The 20,812-nt window shown below is 36.6% G+C and overlaps 1 protein-coding gene across 3 annotated transcripts in view; it reads right to left on the bottom strand.

Moving 5' to 3' along the window:
• Window positions 1–20,812, bottom strand: part of GRID2 (glutamate ionotropic receptor delta type subunit 2) — a 1,458,531-nt gene that overhangs the window by 790,274 nt on the left and 647,445 nt on the right. For all 3 annotated transcript variants that reach the window (XR_014225747.1, XR_014225748.1, XM_082268534.1), the window contains exon 3: window positions 3,257–3,541. Coding sequence is in view for 1 of the 3 variants with exons in the window: in XM_082268534.1 (XP_082124660.1) it covers window positions 3,257–3,541 (285 nt within the window). In the remaining 2 variants the exon portion in view is untranslated. The remainder of the gene's footprint in view (window positions 1–3,256; window positions 3,542–20,812) is intronic.

Raw genomic sequence — 20,812 nt, 5'->3', positions numbered from 1 at the left:
AAATACGCTTATTGTGATTTTTTTTACCAAACATATGTAGCAGAAAACAAATTGGCCTAAAATGTTAAAAAATTTAGATTTTTACTTTTTTTTTTTGAGGATGTCTTATAGCAGAATGTGAAAAATATAGTTTTTTTTTTTTCAAAATTGTCACTCTTTTTTTGTTTATAGCGCAAAAAATAAAAATCGCACAGGTGATCAAATACCACCAAAAGAAAGCTCTATTTGTGGCAAAAAAAGAATGTCAATTCTATTTGGGTAAAGTGTTGCACGACCGCGCAATTGTCCATTAAATTAATGCAGTGCTGAATCGCAAAATAGGACCTGGTCATTAAAGCGGTAGTATACTAAAAAAACAAAAAAAAAACCCTGCAAGACAAAGGCATAATGAGCTAATATGCATCGCATACTAGCTCATTATGAAATACTTACCTTAGAACGAAGCCCTGACACGGACCCCGGACACCACAGTGGGAGCTGACATGATCCCTCTGCGTCTCTTCCGGGTTCGGCGGCTCCGGCGCTGTGAGTGGCCGGAGCCGCGATGACGTCACTCCCACACATGCGTGCAAGAGTAATTTTCTGGCATTTCCGGGCAAGGAAACTCTGAAGGTCCGCCAGACCTTCAGAGCACATGCGCCGCTCGCGTCAGCGGCTGCATGCATTGCAAATATCTCCTAAACCATGCAGGTTTAGGAGATATTAATTGTACCTATAGGTAAGCCTTATTATAGGCTTACCTGTAGTTAAAAGTCACAAAAAGCGGTATACTATTGCTTTAAGGGGGAAAGTCCTTCCATTCTTAAAGTGGTTAATGTGTTTATTTTAGAGGTACCTACATCCCTAATATCGAACAAGAAAACTAGGGCAGAAAAAGGGGATTTTCATAGTACTGTCCCCTGACAGGTACACAGACCAAAAACATATTTAAAAATATATAAAAATTGTATTACATACAAAATCAACAAATTACACAAAAAAGGTAACACTGCTGTTTATAATTGATTATGCTTAATCATTTCTTGGTCACTTTGGGACAAGTTTTCATAATTTGCTCTTTTTAAATTTTTGTTAATATTTTGTGCACATTCTTTATATTACAATCATGTTGCTTTTTTCTCTTTATTTTTTTTTTCCATTCCCCTGAGGAAGCGGTTTACCGTGAAACATGTCGGGAATCCTTGGGAATTTTAGCTGATTGTCTTCCTCCACCTGGGGGAGTTAACATAGGAACATTACCTCCCCTCCGGGTTGCATATGATTCATTACAGGTTTTACTGTTCTTAATCTTATATGTGATTTTTTTTGTGTAATGTGTTGATTTTGTATTTAATAATATTTTTATATATTTTTACATATGTTTTTGGTCTATTTACCTGTCCATGGATGGTACTATGAAAATCTCCTTTTTCTGTCCCTAGTTTTCTTGTTTTTCTTCCTCTGGTTTTTACTGGTGACCATTGTCACTGTTTTGCATACAGCTGTCTAAGTTGGGAATTTCTCTCACTTTGAGGATTTCCATTACCTTTCTGTTGCTTCTCTGGGATTGAACATGAAGGGAAATTTCCACAATGGTATACCAACAGCAAAAAATAACCTGGCAGGGGTGTTAACTGTACACTAGCCAATGCCTCAAAAAGTTTAGGATATACATGCACTTTTAGAACAAAGTTTGCATATTTATACACAATAGTAAGTCTCATCTAAAGGGAAGCGAGAGAACATTATGCCAGTCTTTTCCAATTTACGCCCATCTTTTGTCTTGTATTACAATAGTTCTTGATGACAGGAACAATCAGAGTGTGATTACATATATGTACAACATTATCAGTGAGTGATACAGCTATTATTAAGTAGGCAATCCCTGAATATGTATTCTTTCAATTGTAAATGATGATCCTTTCCCGTATGTGATATTTTACCCAATATGTTTAACACTATGTGTGTACAACATTGTCAGTGAATGGCAGCTATTACTTACATTTCTTAATAAAGAAACAATCATTAAAGCCTAACTCCAAGTTTCATTTAACTTTAAATAGTTTGTTTAGACCAAACTAGTCAAAATTATTTATTTCCTTCACTAATACATGGGCCATTGTCAGTGCTGTATAATCTGTATGTAGTATTATTTACATGCAGTATACAGTACTGTGTTATGGCAGTTTTTCCATTCTCAGAACAAAATTGATTCAGTCTGAGTGATGTTCAGCCATTCACAGGAAACTTCATACGTTATGAATGAATGCAAGGCTTCCTCTGAATGGATGAGGTGGAAAGACAGGCAGATAGCCTCATGATCTCCATGAATGAATTTGTATTCATTCATAAAAGACAAATCTTCCTGTAAATGGCTGAGCAACACTCGGATCGACTCAATTTTGTTCCAGGAATGGTACAGAAAGCCACTGTACTGCTGCTAGGACACAGCTCTGTGTATTGTATATAGCTGATGCTACATACTGTTTATACATACAGTTTATACAGTGCTGACAGTTGCTGCATGTATTAGGAAAGGAAATAGTTTGTTTGGACCAGCTTGGTTTAAAGTTAAATGAAACCTGGAGTGTGGCTTTAAAGAGGTTGTAAACCCACCTCACAAACTTTTACCTATAGGTGCTATAAATATCTCCCAAACTTGCACCGTTTAGGAGATATTTAGAGTGCATACTGCCGATGACGTCATCGGCACAGGCGCTCTGAAGGAAGGGCCACCCGTGCCGTTCCTTCAGAGCTCAGTGCCGTGAACGGCGGCTCCCGGGCGCAGGCGCGGGAGTGATGTAATCGCGCCTCCGGCCAATCAGATGGAGGACGCGAACCCGGAAGCAGGACGGCCGGACATGTCGCCGTCCTGTCGCTGAGGTGGCGGCACGGCGGGGGCTTCGTTTTAAGATAAGTACTACATAATGAGCTAGTATGCGATGCATACTAGCTCATTATGCCTTTCTCTTTACAGGGCTTTTTTTTCTCGTTTTTTTGGGGGGACTTCCTCTTTAAGTAAGCAATCCCTGAATATGTTTTCATTTAATTTTAATTGATGACCTCTTTCTTTATCCATATTTTACAGGAAGAAAACCATCTTACAATGCTATCTTGAAAATAATTAAAATATTTCTTTTTTATGCACATGCTTGTCCCTCTACTCCTTGAATGTTTGGTATTTCAAGAAAACTTTTTTTAACTTCTTTAAACATGGATGGACATGGAAAAGCATCATCCTCTTGTATTTTATGCAGAAATGTGAATAGAAAATTACCATAGTTGTTGTCATAAAAAATGATGAATTTCTGCCAGGCATATTCAGTGACGACTCTTATGATAACATCATTCAGATAGACTAGGGGGCGAACAGATAATGTATAGTCATCAATCCTCTTACTCCTGTTGAGCCCACAACTACTTCTTGGCGTTCTGGCCGTGGATCGCTGCATGAAGAGATGAGGAATATGCATTGCGTCTGCAAGAGACTGCAAGGACCCGGCTGATGCACATCCGATAGAGCTGACGAGAGCCAATATGCCTTGGTTCATAAGGTCACAAGCTGAAAGAAACAAAATCATATTTGAGATGACAGTGACACATGTGTGCAGTGTACTTTTACTTAAAATGGCTGACACATACATGCTAAATGTAATAATATCTGTAAGTATTGCTACATAGGCTGCAGGGCAAAACATTCAGGCTATTTTATATATTTTATGCTTTTTATTACTAGAATGCATTGCTCTAAAGCTTATGTTTACATGCTAAAATATAATTATTTACATTTTTATATTTGTTCCATGCTTATACCATATCAATATGTATGTTGCTTTATATATACAGGACCTAAAAGTTGTACAGTTATCACAAATGCAGGGATAATTTTGTACTCACATAGTAAAAAGCTCAAAATACACAAACATTTAATTCCATAAAAGGTCTAAATTGGCAATGTGTTTTTTGAGAAAAAGAAAAAAGGTAATAAAATGTGTGGTATAATTTAAGGATATGTTGCCCAGAGCAACCAATCAGAATTTTGCATTTCAAACATTATCTAGCAAAATTACAGATAAGGTTTGGTTGATTATATATGAGTGCCATTTATTTAATCTGCCTCAACAGTATATATCCTGTAAAGCAAACTTGGGGCAATGCAGAACCTATAAAACCTTCTTTTGCCTGGCAGTGTAGGCACCTCCAGGTTTCCTTCCCACAGAGTCCTCCAGAAGTCCCACACATTTAGATGCTCTGATGTGTAACCAACTTCCATGGTTACCCGCTCTGCCCACCTGCTCCTGCCTTTTGCATTTTAAGGGTAGTTGACAAAGTGATGAGCCAATAATAAACTGTAGTAGCAAAGAAAGATGGATAGAGCTGAAAAGCATGTTTTCGAGGATCCCTGGGTGCCCTTTGGAGGATCAAATCGGACGTGTTTTCTCATGGAAATGCCTGAGGTACTTTAAAGGTGGTGTTTTTATTATTTTAGCATTACAGAAGGTTCACTTGGGTGTCTCTCCCAATATACTAGATCCTCTAGTTACAGATCCCTACAAAAGAAAACCGGGTAGATGCAAATTTCATATCTTTGTTTAAGGATGTAACACTGGTAAAATAAAAAGGAAAGTAAAAATGATTTAGAACATGTGCATATAAATGTAAAATTATCCCTTATTCTTATGAAGCTCTGTATTGAGATACACTTTGCATTCTATTATCATTAGAAATATACTTGTTAATGTATTTGGGTGTAGGTAATTCAGCAAAAACCACTATAGCTGGTTTAAAAAAAGTATTTTATTCCTCTTTTGAATTAAATTGCAATATTGTAAGATTTATAATTCACAATGAGAAACAAGCTTTCTTGCTAAACAAAATGCCATGATTTATTTATTGTAAGTCTTTTTTTTTTTTTTTTTTTTTTTACTCGCTTCTATGATAAAAACATTCATTTTAGTCAGGTACCATTCATTGACAACAAATCTCTTGCCTCTTTGGCCTCTTTGCATCAATGACTTCACATATTTTGCTGCAATATTTGTTAATGTTTGCCAGGCCTATATTTTATGACTGTTAAAAAGATACTGCTAACCGTTACAATATTCTATATCTAAATCTCAAAGGAAAGTGAGTATTTTTTTTCATTCTCTGAAAGCAATTTCCCCTCTCCTTTTGTGCTGAAATAATTTGACATGTATGAGAAGATCTAAATAGTGGCAGCAATTTGCACCGTGTAAAATAATAGGTGTCTTATATGTATTTTAATGAGATCTCCAGGAAATAGCTGAAGTTCGATAAAAAGTGATGCATTTCTTACATGATTCATTTAAGATTACATCTTGAACAGCAAATATTAATTTAACAACAATACAACAATGATCAATATTCTAGGTTTGGGCAATGATGCATACAGCATTCTGGGTTGTATTTTTGCTGCATGTAAGAAGACAGTTAAGATGTGAATGAAAGAAAGAAATGTACCTACTGTAAGTATTGTTGTACAGAAAGTACATACATTTTTAAATGCTTGTACTTAGGAATGCTTTTATGAAGAAATACCGAGGAAACTGGTGCAGCCATTGAGCTAATTTACATATTTCTTAATTTTTAATGTACAAAATGGGAATTCCCTTTTAGGCCATATATTAGTTTAAGTGCAGTGAAGTAAGTGACATAAGTTTCCCAAATATTAGCTTGGAAACTGGACACAAAATGAAAGTTGCTTCTTGAGAAGAGACTTTCCTTCACAACAGATTTATTTTACAATCCTTTGGATAAATCTCTAATATAATCGTAAAGATCCATGGCCAAATCAGAATCTTATAAAACAATGTTCTAAAACTCTTGACACTATCTACACAATTATTGCACAGGAATGTTCAGCAGAGATGTATGCCTATTCTTTAAATCGTTAAAATGTAATTTATGATATTTACTTCAAATACCTTACCAGGAGGATTACTCATTAAGGTTTTGCTTCATCTAAAAATATCTGGAATTATCTTTATGAAATGTGAAGGCAGCTGGTGAATGCTCTTCTTAGCAATGCTAGTTTGCATCTTAGTGAAATGTCAATAAGCATGTTCATACTTTCTAGAGGGTAACACAGAGGACTTGAAGGAAATGAAGGGAAATGATATTCAGGTAATAATGTGAATTTAATTGTGAGGTACTTAGCCAGGTTTATTTACTGAATTTAAATATAATGAGTACATTTTATTCTACATGATTATATGATACTTTTTTTTATCTTGAATACATTTTTAGAACATGTAGTAACTCTTTATTAAACACAGTTTACCTTTTCTACATTGATTTGGTGAACATGTTTAACAAATTAATGAAGTCATTGTTCTTATTTCTAACATTTTTGAGTCAAATAAACCATGTTGCTCCTGTTACTCTAGTAGTATACCTGATGATTGATTTATTATAATAGGTAATTCTGACACCATGTATAGTCCATATGTTATTTATTGGGGTTTAATTTAAAGCGGAGTTCCGGCCTATTTTGCAACTTTAGTGATTCCTGGAGTGCTCCCTATGCTGATCAACAATTGGGCATTTTCAATTTTTTTCGGGGGGTCCCTTACCTTTATTTCAGGGCATTTTTGATTGTACTTCCTCCTTCCCCCCCTCTATGGCCATGGCCACCGACATCACTTCCACCTTTGCATTGCATCCTGGGAGCTGTTTGTCACCACTCCCAGGAGGCTGGAATCAGGAAGAACTCCCAGAACACTCCCTGGAATCAGGAATAAGGACACAGCAGATTACACTGCGGCTTCAGATGCCCACTTCCAAGATGGCCACGCCCAGACAGCGTTTTTAAAAGTACGATTTTGACTAAAATCCAATACTGTACACCTTGTAACTATGAGAATAGCGGTTCTGTAAAGGGCGATGGATTAGTATTATAGGGGTATTTTTAGTTAAAAAGGTATTTGAGGCCGTAACTCCGTTTTAAAGGGGTGATGTGGAAAGTACAAACCCACAGCAGCCAGTAAGCTATAATCTTTCTGCTTGCTTTTTAAAGTGTTACTAAACCAAGGACCCTGCAGTCACTATATCTGGTCTCCCACAGTACACCGAATATGGAAATGCAATTATTTTAGTAAATATAAACTGCTAAATACCATTTCTCATCAGCAGTATTTAGCAGTCTTGTGACTTCTATCAGTTCCTGGTTAAAGCTTGTAGGAAAATTTTTCATATTGCACTGATCCTATAAGGCTGCAGGACCCCTGACCCTCCGTCTGGACAGTGCTGATTGGCCCTGTGCTGATCACATGCACTCTACAGAGAAAAAAAACTCTCTAGCAATACACACCAAACTGAACATGTGCAGCCTGACTCCAGTAACTCTGTCTTATCTGGACCTAATCTGGAGTCAGTGGAAGAAGAGGAGGATTTGTGCATACAACATCAAGCAACCTTTTTACACAATGTGGAAGATTAACCCCTTAGGTTCCACAGTGCGTATAACAAGCATGCTTTACTGCATACACAGACTGATTTTACTGTTCTTGGTTTAATAACACTTTAGAGCTTAAAAGTGAATTGTGATTGGTTGCTTTGGATTAGCACATTTTTATTGTTCCTTACCTCATAACATAGTTGAAAGCTGTTCATGCTAGTGTAGGGAGATTCAATTCCCAGTGAGACTATTTTACAAAAACAAGAGCAAAGCTGGTGCTAACGGCATTAGAAAAAAATCAGTTTCAAAGTAAGCTAGGAACTGATGGCTTGCTATTGGCAGCCGCTTTTCTAGCTTTTCTAGCTTTCATAAATCTCCCCCAGGCAGGTAGCATCCCTCATGGATGCAAAAGACAGCAGTCTTTGAAATTGACCCATGGACATAGATCGTGTTGTTTATTTATGTTTTGCATAAAGCTAACAATTATGGCATTGGAGCAACTTGCTAATATGCAGCTTCACTCTTCAATGTGTGCACTGCATGTAGCATCACTGAAAGGATACCAGATTTTATTATCCATTTCCACATCCAAGTCCTACATTTGCTTGATCCTGTCAACCTAGTCTACCCCAGTTGGTTTTTCTTTAGCTATTATGGGTAATTTCTAGTAAATTATTTCCAATATTTATGTGTCTAAAAATTCAAGGAAACAATTGAACCCAACCTCCAAAATGCAATTTTCCTTCACTGGGGTAACATACTGGCATTACTAAATGCAGATACCTTAAAATAATTAGAAAGCACCTGGATTCCAAGTGCCATATTTCTATTGTAAACTAAGACACAAAGGAAATAATCCAAAGGGTTACTGTGACACCCAGAAAGTGAATTTGTATTTCTTTTTTAAGATTTTATATTATTTATAGACTCCCCAGCATTTCTCCTCCCAGAATGTATTATACATGCATGTTTTTACCCACCAAGTGGAGAACTTTACATTTATTAACATTAAACCTTAAATGCCACATAGTTGCCCAATTAAATATTGCATTGAGGTCGGCTTGTAAGTTGGAGACATCCTGTAATGACCTTATTCCACTACATAGCTTAGTGTCATCTGCAAGGCTAAAATTTTACTTTTCATCCCAGACCCTATATCATTTATAAATATGTTAAAAGTAGGGGTCCCAACACTGAACCTTAGGGTACACCAGTAATAACCTTATACAATTCCGAGTATAAATAAAAAATCACTACTCTCAGAATACAGTCTTTTAGCCAGTTTTCTTTCTATTTATAAACAAAATTTTCTAAACCTTTAGACTTACTGTACTGTACACATTAGCCATGTGTGGGGAACTGTGCCAAACACTTTTGCAAAATCCAAGTATGCTATGTCTACAGCCACTCATTTGTCTAAGTTTTTGCTTATCTCCTCCTACAAAAAAAAAGTTTTGTTTGACAACTTTGACCTTTTATAAACCTTGGCTGACTATTACATTATTATAATTTAAAATATTATTTTCTATCAAAAACCCTTCTATGTTGTCTTTTATTAAACTCTCAATTATCTTCCTGACTATAGATGGTAAACTAACCTAGCTGTAGTTTTTGAAAAAGGCGTTGATCCCTTTTTAAATATAGGCACCACATTGGCCTTACAAAAAACCCAGTGGTACCATGGCAGTCATTAAGAAGTCTCTGAAAAATAGAAACAATGGTAATAACAGAGCTACTGTACCTTTATTTTGTCTAAATTGTTCTGGACCATATTGATTTTTAGCTATGTGGATCAATGTGGGCTATGTTAATTCTATCCCCATTAAGGACTTGGGCTACCCCATTTTCCTTAGTATATACAGAGGTAAAGCCTTCCCTTTTTCACCAGCCACCAAAGCAATATTATCTTGTAGAAGGCCTACATGTTCCAACCTGACCGTTTTGCTATTACTATATTTGAAGAGTTTTTTCGAGGGTCTGTCCTTGTCTCAGTTGCAACCTCTCATTCATTTTAAATGTTGTGGCTGGCAAGTGGTTACTTTTCCTGAAAAACTTTTCCTGAAAGAAACATGGGTCTACTATGAAAACTTCTTTCAGAAAATGCTAGTGTAGTTGCTTATTCACTATCCCCTGGCTTCAATATTTTTCGAGTCAGTGACGCAGAACAAGTATAGAGATCAGGAAAGACAAACAATTGTATCTACATACTTGTCTTGTGTTAGAGATTTGAGGTATTGAAACTAGAAGGTATTCATGACTGCCAAGCAAATACCATTTGTAGAGTGCGTAGTCATTAATGGCATCCATGTTGCTCTCAGTGAAGGTTTCCTTTAAGGTACCCATTGGTCCCAACTAGTATATAATCATTAGGCAGAGTCAAAAAACAATGTCTTTTTTTGGGGCTTCCTCTCTGCTATAATAGAGTTTACTTTATTCACAGGACTACTATAGAAGCATGACTCTAGATTTTTAGGTTAACACATGGGCAGAGTGACCTTTCTATATTGGTCATCTGTTCAATTTTAATTTCAATTTAAAACCCTCACTTAAAAAAATAAAATACAGCTGTTTGGACAATGCAGGCACTTTTCATTCAACCATCAAATATTACAAGCTTTGCCAGAGATAATAGTGAAATATTGAAAATATTTTTTAACAAAATGAGACAAAAATGGAAAATGTTTGCATTGCAATACAGTCCAGTCCCTGCAGTCACAGGGTTACAATTTAATACCAGTGTTACATGACCAATGATCATAAGATCACATCTACCAAGCATAAAATAAATAGAGAATAAGATTGGGGTGGAAGGCCAGTGATAACTATTAGATGAGCAGGTTGGCTTGTTGCATTGCTGCAGTGGAAGGTCGTTTATCATTGCCAGTGTAGGTAGAAGCACTGCAATCAGTTATGTAAGCAATGACTTCTGTTTAACTTATAGAAAGTATAATCTAATCATTTTGCTAGTAAAGAGGTAAGAAAAATAGCAGAATGCTTCTAAAAAAGTACTATTTGTCTATACAATTGTCCCCTTGTCTTCCCATTGTGAAACCTGTTTTTTTTAGTTATGTAATTGATTATTCAAAGAGAGTGTCATCTAAGTACATAGGTTTTGAAAATAGGACAGAAAATATTAAAGAGAAATAAAAAAAGTGACAATGGAAAAAATTGAACTTTTGTGGCAAGATGGATCTATACATATACAACATGCCATGAAAGTTCTATTTTCCCCTTTTTCACTTTATGAGACAGTCAGAGTGTCAGCACTCTGGAACACCAGCCCACATATGTGCCTTTAAAACAATTGTGTTTAATTATTGTTTTTAACAATTATCTTTTTGTTATTTCATGTTATTCTTTTAGTTAAAAATAAAAAGTATTGGTAGGCTGTTTTGAATACTTGATGAAAATTGCTGTATGTTTATGCCTTTTTTTAAATAAAAACTTTTGTACAAGAATACTTGATGAACTCAGGATTGGCTGGAAATACTTAGCCCATCTTATCTATCCACTCCAAAACAGCAGATCATCAGACTGTCAGTTTTGGCCTGATGATGTATAACTATATTGTATATCCATCACAATATATATACTATAGCATTGTGTACTCTAAGGAAAAAAATATAAAAGCCTCTACTATGCTTTTGCAAAGCCCCCTTTTTTTTTTGCATGGTAGTGATTAATACGGTCTGTTTTTAACTGAATTATCTAAAAGAGGAAAAAAAGAGTTTAACTGAAAACTAAAGAGGAGGTCTTCTTTCAATCTTTCAATTCCTTGTCCCTGTGACTATGCAGGAAGGGAAAAGGGGGGATGGGATATGACCATTGACAGTGACAGCAATATCAAATCTGTAAAAGTTCTAGCCTTTCCTAATACAATAGTGCTATAATGACCTATTGTGTTCCTGTTGAAAAGATTTCTCTTTATCGCTCAGTGATTATGCGGTAAGTAAGGAGAAATCTCTCCAGTACACACCAATAGGAGCCTGACAGAGGTTTTAATAATTCTATATATGATCGAAAGCTAAGAAAGTAGTTTTTAATATAACTGATCTTCACTTTGCACTGTGGTCTGCACCTTAGTCTTCAACATTCAGTTTGGAGCCAATCTCTCTAACTCAAAAAAAGAAAACTGATTAAAAAATGTTGTCAGATTTCATTAAAAAGGCAAGATCACATAGCAGAATTCTTTAAACGTATATATGTACATGTCAAAATATTTATGAGCTTTATTTTAATTTGGGGTCATTTAAAACTGGTCTTCAGACTTTACTTTTTTCCAATTAAAACCCCCTTTCATGCTCCACAGCAGCCATTGCTAGGAATTTTAACTGTTTAACCTTAGTTTTGCCCCAGTGACCAGGCAAAGATAACCAGTCCCCTCAAAAGAAAGTGCAGGCAGCAGGATGATTATCAAGCTGCTATTCAACAGACATTTCTTAAAGCGGTTGTATAATGCAAAAAAAAAAAAAAAATCCTGCAAGACAAAGGCATAATGAGCTAGTATGCATCGCTAGTATGATCACAAAGAAGCAAAAAAGATTTTCTGAAAAGCTGAGTAATTTGCTTAATTTATGAATATATTTAAGTATTTCTGGACCGGAAGGTTTGTCCCCTAATGACCAGGCCATTTTTTGCGATTCGGCACTGCATTACTTTAACTGACAATTGTGCGGTCGTGTGTCGCTGTACCCAAAAAAAAAGATGTCCTTTTTTTCCCACAATAGAGCTTTCTTTTGGTGGTATTTGATCACCTATACAACTTTTATTTTTTGTACTAAAAAACAAAAAATAGCGACAATTCTGAAAAAAAATATATATTTTTCACTTTCTGCTATATAACATTCCCAATAAAAAAAAATTAAAAAATCAAATGTTTTCATCATTTTAGGCCAATATGTATTCTGCTACATATTTTTGGCAAAAAAATCCCAATAAGTGTATATTGATTGGTTTGCGCAAAAGTTATCACATCTACAAACTAGGGGAAAGATTTACGTCATCTTTGTTTATTTCTATTTTCTTACTAGTATTGACGATCAGCAATTTTTAGCGGGACTGCCACATTGCGGCAGACAGATCAGACACCTAACTGATATTTTTTACACTTTTGGGGGGACCAGTGACATTACTACAGTAATCAGTGCTAAAAATATGCACTGTTACTGGACTAATGATACTGGCAGGGAAGGGGTTAACACCAGGGGCGATCAAAGGGTTAAATGTGTCCCTAGGGGGTGCTTTCTAACTGTGTTGGGGATGGGCTTGCTGAATGAACGAAGAGACCTGTGTTCCTAAATAGGAGGAAGTCAGTAATGTGTCCAGAACGTTCTGTCTACACGGGGAGCGATTGTGGGTGTCTGACGGCAATTGGGGCTGCCAGACCCGCTGATTGGCTTCTCCTGTAGTCCTCCTCCATCAGCTTGCATGCACCCCCACTAGCATTAGTGGTCCCGCTGTACTGTTATGTCATTTTGTACTGCTGGCGGTCAGCAAGTGGTAAAAGGATGAATTCACCTTTTTAAAATAAATAAATAAATAAAAACATATCTTTTTGCAGTTAAAAAGATATGCATTTATATATTTTTTTTACACTTAAGCCTGTAAATCATTGCAATCAACAGGTCGCGGGTGCAATGCCAGGATCCTGTAGTCCTGTAGGATCTAGTAGTCCTGTATCCTCTCAGTACAATGTCTGCAATACAGGCAAATAGTTATTGAATTTCAGGAAGAATCAATGAACTTCAAATGCACTTACAAGCACCATCACAGTTCATGGAGAACTACAAGCTGTCGGTCGTGGTGGCCATAGTTCATTTATTCAGAACTCTGTGAATGAATGATGGGACCATGTGGGCAGAGCCCCACACAGCCACACTGTTTTTATATTGTGATAAGATCCCCCCCCCCCCCCCCCACTGTAACAGCGAGGAGGGATCATTGAGGGAGATGACAGGAGCTGGAACATGTTATGGGTGCTACAGGTAACATGTTCCAAAGATGAACAAATCCTTTTATATGTATGTGCTTAGAGATCAGCTTTAAAAGCTACATGATTGCATAATGAATAAAATTAGATCATGTGCTTTTTAAAATATTATGTTTTTTTTCATTACAGGATACCTATAATAAAAGGCTGACCTGTCCTTCTGAAAATGCGGATTTTGTTTGCTGTCATATTTATTCAATTATTACAGTAATTTCTAAGTAATAAGTCACAAAATCAAGATTTTGGATTCTCCATATTTCAGACTCAAAATAATAATTTAGAAAATAACAAGGTTGCATCAGCTTAGTAAACAGGGAAGTGGCATTTTCAGAAGGTCAGCAACATTTTTCTTTCAGTTTTGATGCTTGCAATTCACTAACCCAATATGATCTAGCCAGAGGATGACACCACGACTCAATATTTGCAGCTTTACAGCTTCCTGTGTCTTCTTGGGGGACTATAATTGTGCAATGTCCTATACTCTATGTGTGCCTATATAAACCTACAAACCCTATTGCAAGTGTCTAAGCCTTATTTTCTCATGTCAGTCTCAGTTCTGGTGGATTGTGTAATACTTAGGTTTGTAAGTTTGTAAACAGTAAGTTTGTTTAAAATAGTGATATAAGCTGCATTTAAACATAAATTATTAAGCGGCATCTAATTATCATAAAATTAGAATAAATTATATATTATTAAAAATTATTTTTTAAATAATCACTTGACTAAAGAGAGTTGTTTTTCTTTTAATTTTTGCCTGAGATTTTTTAGATAGAATATACATAATATTGAATAACATTTTTTTTTTCATATATAGATTTTATTAGTTTTCAATTCAGTGTGAACAAACAAATACAAAAATATTTCATAGATTACAGTAAAAAAAACCTTTTCCCCCTATATTCCAAAACCCATAAACCCTCCCTCCCCAATTCTTTTATCCCACTGTTCCTTTATTGTGCGTCTTCTCCTACATCTCCATTTGCATTTACCTAACTCTTCAATCACGCCCCCAATATACCCATATTTATATTTATTTGTTGGTCTTTTTAAAATGTATATATTTATAATAATATTAATAACAAATAACACTGAAAGAATGAAAAAGAAATTCAGATTTCTACAGGACCCACTGGTGGCTGTCTCTCTTTGAAGTACCGTTTTGTCTTTTTCCTTTAACCTCATGCCAAGGTCATGGCAAACTACTATAAAGTTAAATGCTTCTAGCCACCTATTTTATTGCTACTGGCTATCTCAACTTACTTTTGTCAAGAAGCTGGCCTTTATTGTACATTTATACACTGGCTTAAGGTATAATGAAAGCTATAAGTGTGGGCTTGAAATAAGTCCAGGGCATACCCAAGGGTCCTTATTAAAATCCAACAAAGATTCTATCAGTCAAACCAAGGCATTTTATTACATTTAGGCACTTAGCTTTTTCATTTACTTTACAGTAAGTTTGATATGCATTGTCAGTAGACTGTCAGTGCCATGTCCAGGTAATAGAATTTATTACAAAATAATCTGTCTTTATATATGACAGATATCTTGTATGGCAAAGTCTTAAAAAAATGTTAAACGTAATACCTATAGTATTATGTAGTAACTAAAATAAAAATAAAAAATAAATAAAAAATCATGGAAATACTATAAAATAAGAGCTGCCAACATTTTCTCTCGGAAATACACTTCCAAACAACAACTATAATCTAGAGCAGAGGTGAACAAGCTGTGTGTCAGGACCTCCAGTGGGGTTGCACAGTCATTTCCTAGGGGTCACAAAAGATATAACATTAATTCTATAGGGTTCTATTACAAACCAGATGTTTCTGAACAATGAAAAATTGGTAAATGAGGTCCTAGAACAAAGCTAAAGCTATGTGATTTGCTGACTACAGCAACACAACAGCCATGAACATAGTTCTATTTTATTTAAACCTATTTTTAGAATACCCTTTTACAAACACAAAATTAAGAAAATGGAATTGCAAATTATTTCATGAAGGTAACACCAAAATTGGATCATTTTGTGTTATTTAAAACCTTGGAACATTCAGAACAATAAATCTGCAGCAAAGATCTATTTATTCTTCATCTATTCATATGCATCCTACAAAGTTTAAAGAAAAGGTTTTTGTAAATGTCAACTTGTTAAATATACAATACAAAATATAACATTTAGAAAGTGACTGTTTATTGTCTACAATTTTATAAAGAACGCACTACCTTTGGTAATCTTTATATCTAAAGTTAATGTTATTTTTAGCATTGTGCACTCCACCAAAGAAACAGCAAAGTGTTCTAGGGAGGGTAAATAGTATTACTGGAAAAATAAACCACAGTACCGTTAAAGAGAATTAAAAAAAAAAAAAAAAGAGAGAATTTTTCCCTTTGCCAATTCAGGGTTCAGGTTCTCTCACAGAGCCCCCCACACTGATACATACCTCTATTGCACTTTGCTGCTACTCTGGACCTTTATCAGAGCCCTTAAACATACAAAGTCCCAGAACACTTTCACTTTGAAATGGGGAGGAGGTAATGATTCTCATAGGTGTGCGCAGCCTATTGCATTAGGGTGTGCATCCCAAAGTTTAAATACACAAGCATGTGTTTGCCTACATGTTAATGGACCCGGTACATTACTCTCCCTGCTGGCAAAGTGAAATAGAAGTGTGTGGCACTTCTCTTATGGCAGAGCAGGTCAGAGGGAGATCTTTCCCATCTCCTCACTGGCAAACAGAGCGATAATGCTAATGTGCCCTAGGTGATTAGGGTGTGCCCAGGCACACCCGGCACACCCTGTGCGCACGCCTATAATGATTCTTATGTAAGCTCATTATCGTCTGCCTAAAACAGAGCCACAGGGGTTGATTTACTAAAGGCAAATAGACTGTGCACCTTGCAAAGTGCAGTTGCACTCTGCAAATGCAATCGCTCCAGAGCTTAGTAAATGCAATGATGGTTCACTCTGCAAAGAATACCCAATCACGTGCAAGAAAAATAAAAAAACAAAATGTTTGCTTGCACATGATTGGATGATGGAAGTCAGCAGAACTTCTGCTCATTTATTACGCTCTGGAGCAACTGTACTTGTAGAGTGCAGCTACACTTTGCAAAGTGCATAGTCTATTTGCCTTTAGTAAATCAACCTCACAATATCTATAAACATGGCTCTGAAAGGGGAAGGCTGCTGTGTGAAAGTGAGGTGAAGGACAGTACCAGCACCACTACCAGTACCAGTTGATTTAGGATGAGCTTTTTAAAAATGATCTTTAAGATAATGACATTCTGCACATAAGGATGTTGAAACAATATGTTTTTTAGTTTCTTTAATTGTTATCCAAACTAGAAATAGCATTGAGCCAAATTAAATTGATTTCCCTGCTAGTAATTATAAAATGTTTTTTACCCTATAATATACTATACAGACCCATAGGGGTTGATTTACTAAAAGCAAATAGACTGTGCACTTTCCAAAGTACAGTTGCACTCTGCAAGAGCAGTTGCTCCAGAGCTTAGTAAATTAGCAAAAGCTCTGCTGACTTCCATTATCCAATCATGTACAAGCAAAAATGCTGTTTTCTTTTTAATCTTCCTTGCATGTAATTGGGTATTTTTTGCAAAGTAGAGCTTTACCTTGTGTACTAAGCTCTGGAACAACCGCACTTACAGAGGGCAACTGCACATTGAAAAGTGCACAGTCTATTTTCCTTTGGTAAATCAACCCCTTAGACTTTCAGAGATTGCTTCTAGAATTCTGTTAGTATTTTAGTGTCTCTAAAAACCAATTATGCATAAAATCTTTTGTTTTTGTATGATAAACCTCTACAAGTTACATAGTCAGTCTGGCTGAAAAAAGACACATGTCCATCTAGTTCAACAAGCTAAAGGAAAACAAAAACAACTAGTAATTGTATGGAGGAGAGATATAACTATTGGTTGTAACATTGGCCCCACGCTCTCACATCTGCTATGAAGCTGAACTCTGGGCACAAATCTTTCATTTAAATATATTCCACAAAAGCCACAGAGGAGGCATGTAACACATGCCTTTTCAAATCCAGCTATTACCTTTTAAGGTTTTGGTGACATCATCACTGTACTGCGCATATCCTGTGTAGGGAGCAGAGCTGTGGGAGGAACCCTACAGGTCTACCTACTACAGGCTGCTTGCAGAAATCTATAGGAGGGAGGCCATACAAGATCACTCATCCTACACAAAGAGAGAGCAGCAGTAACTGGTCTTGATTACAGGAATCTCTTGCCTCCTCCAGCTAAGGTAAGAATACATTTGCCTCTCATATTTAGAGAACATTTGCTTCTCTTGCAGTTCAGCTTTAAGTTAGGATAGAGAAAGAAAAATAAATGGATGCTGCTAGATAAACATAACATGGCTCATGAGTGCAACAGAACCATTTTGGAGCTCCGAGCATGAACAGGGGTCAAAAAAAAAAATTGACTTTTGAGAAACTCACCAAGTGTTTGCAACAGTACTCAAGGTTATGCTATGCAGCATCCAGGATTCATGCTTAAAGTAGAACTATAGGTAAAACTTTTTTTATTTTTCATTTTGGATAGAGCAAGGGATGGTTAAACCCTCTGTCAGATTTTTTTTTTTTTTGCCATGTGTGTCCCCTTGCAGAGATTTCCCTTCACTTCCTGTCCCATAGCCAAACAGGAAGTAAGAGGAAATCCCTGAAAATTAGGGAACCCCCTCCCCCTCCCCAGGTCACCAGAACTAATGTCCCAATCTAAAGATTTCCCCTCTCTATTACTTTTGTGGGGACAACCCAAATGTGTGATTTTATTTTGCTTTCCCTTTCAATGATAATGTAAACAGGACAAAAACACTATATTACCGAAAGTATTGGGACGCCTGCCTTTACACGCACATGGACTTTAATGGCATCCCAGTCTTAGTCTGTAGGGTTCAATATTGAGTTGGCCCACCCTTTGCTGTTCTAACAGCTTCTACTCTTCTGGAGAGGCTGTCCACAAGGTTTAGGAGTGTGTCTATGAGAATGTTTGACCATTCTTCCAGAAGTGCATTTGTGAGGTCAGGCACTGATGTTGGAGAGAAGGTCTGGCTCACAGTCTGTGCTCTAATTCAATCCAAAAGTGTTCTATCTGGTTGAGAGCAGGCCAGTCAAAAACTCTAAACTTGCTCATCCATGTCTTTATGGACTGTGCTTTGTGCACTGGTGCGCAGTCATGTTGGAACAGGAAGGGTCCATCCATAAACTGTTCCCACAAAGTTGGGAGCATGAAATTGTCCAACATCTCCTTATGCTGATGCCTTAAGAGTTTCCTTCACTGGAACTAAGGGGCCAAGTCCAACCCTTGAAAAACAACCACACACCATAATCCCTCCTTCACCAAATGATTTGGACCAGTGCACAAAGCAGACAACAACAAAAAAGAAAGTCTGCTATGGACTTAGAGAGGGACCTAAGGCAAAAAAAGATGTGCCCCCTGAAAAAACAAATTAATGACCAGGAAATAGAGAGACAGTGAGAGTGTGCCAGCCACCCCCACCCCCACCCCCACCCCCACCAAACCAAACCAAGGCACATACCCTCAACATTTATAGGGTACTATGTATGGGGGGGGGGGGTCAGGGATGTCACAGTATAAACCTATCATCAATTACATCATCCAACATTGAAAAACTATTTTCAAACATGACAAGCGACACCCCAATGGCAGAAATGCAACTCACTGTGCCAACAATCCTGCTCCCGATAGACTTTGACAGAGAATGACAGCTCCCAGGTTGACTGCTAAATGTCAACAAGCTGGCCAGTGATGCTGACTGCCATTCTTCTCCCAATATGGTCATTATCATATTTAGTGAATGACGTCAGCCAGGATACTTGCTGGCTATTTACTGATTAAAACAAGCTGTTGTGTGGGATAGAAGATCATTCATTTAGTAGTGCTAGTGATATTGGCTAATCAATGTCAGCTACAGCAACAGCCAGAGGTTTGGAGGTTGTAGCAGTGGTGATAAGGACACTCTCTTTTTGATGGATATTTAATTTTTTTAAGTGTATGTAAAGCTAAACCAATTTTTTATCTTTAGATACTCTCATTATTGGTCCTGGTGACCGGTATTAAAGCATTGAATACTTGTTTCACTTTGGAAAGGAATCCTCTTACTTCCTACAGTAGCTCTTGGACATGAAATGTATGGAATTCTCAGAGGAAGCAAGGAAGGATGGAAGAGAAGGGAAGGAAAGGGAAAGGGAAAAGGAAAGGGAAAGGGAAAAGGAAAGGAAAGGAAAGGAAAGGAAAGGAAATGAAATGAAATGAAAGGAAAGGAAAGGAAAGGAAAGGAAAGGAAAGGAAAGGAAAGAGGAGGGAAAAGGAAAGGAAATGAAAGGAAAGGAAATGAAAGAGAAGGGAAAGGGAAAGGAAAAGGAAAGGAAAGAGAAGGAAAAGGAAAGGAAAGAAAAGAGAAGGAAAAGGAAAAGGAAAGAGAAGGAAAAGGAAAGGAAAGGTAAGGAAAGGAAAGTAAAGGAAGGGAAAGGGAAAGGGAAAAGGAAAGGAAAGGAAAGGAAAGGAAAGGAAAGGAAAGGAAAGGAAAGGAAAGGAAAGGAAAGGAAAGGAAAGGAAAGGGAAAGGGGAAGGAAAGGATCATAGTAGCTTATCTGGTCAATTTATATCCTGAGCCCTGTTTAATGCATGCCCAAAAGCAATCATTGATGGGAGTCTAAACCATTGTTACACCGTTTAATTTTGTCAGTTGTTGTTCCCATAAATATGCTACTATCTACTATTAAAAGGCTGTGGTTTCTCACTTCAGTCATGATTCTTCTTAAGAAGCATGTAAGAGATTAATGAGCTTTGCCAGGAACTGTCCAAAATCCAGATGTCATTACAGAACCAACTGTTCCTCATTACTGTGTGAGAATAAAGTAACACCTGCTCTTTTTGCTTTACATTTACAGCTGTATTAAAGTACATTATATGTGAACATAAACAGCAATTAGCACAGGGAAGGATTAAGAATGATAGTCAACCACTGACAGATGATTCACACACAAAATACACTAAATCCAGGTAAAGGTTTAACACTAAATGCAATCTTTAGATTTTAACTACAGTATTGATTTAAGTACAGTACAGCAACAGGCAGTGTTTGACGTGTTTTGCCTAAAATTCAAATTCATCCTAAAAGTATCTGCTCAGTCCCCCCCAAGGAAAGCAAAGTCACACAGGTCAAAAACAGTTTTGGAACTGTCATCCACATTACACCGTTGCTTGAATTTTGATGGTGAGGGGACCTCAGTGACTATAGCATATTTTAAGCAATAAAGCATTAAAATGTTTCATATCACTGCTATGTTTTCTGCTACAACTGTGTTTTGAATCGCTTAACAAAATGTAATCTGTTGTTGACAATCAATTACTTAATTAAAACACATTGA

Source organism: Pelophylax lessonae (assembly GCF_965119305.1).
Source record: "Pelophylax lessonae genome assembly, chromosome: 1".
Lineage (NCBI taxonomy): Eukaryota > Metazoa > Chordata > Amphibia > Anura > Ranidae > Pelophylax > Pelophylax lessonae.
The sequence above is the reverse complement of the archived record's forward strand: the minus strand, read 5'-3'. Positions and strand labels throughout refer to the sequence as shown.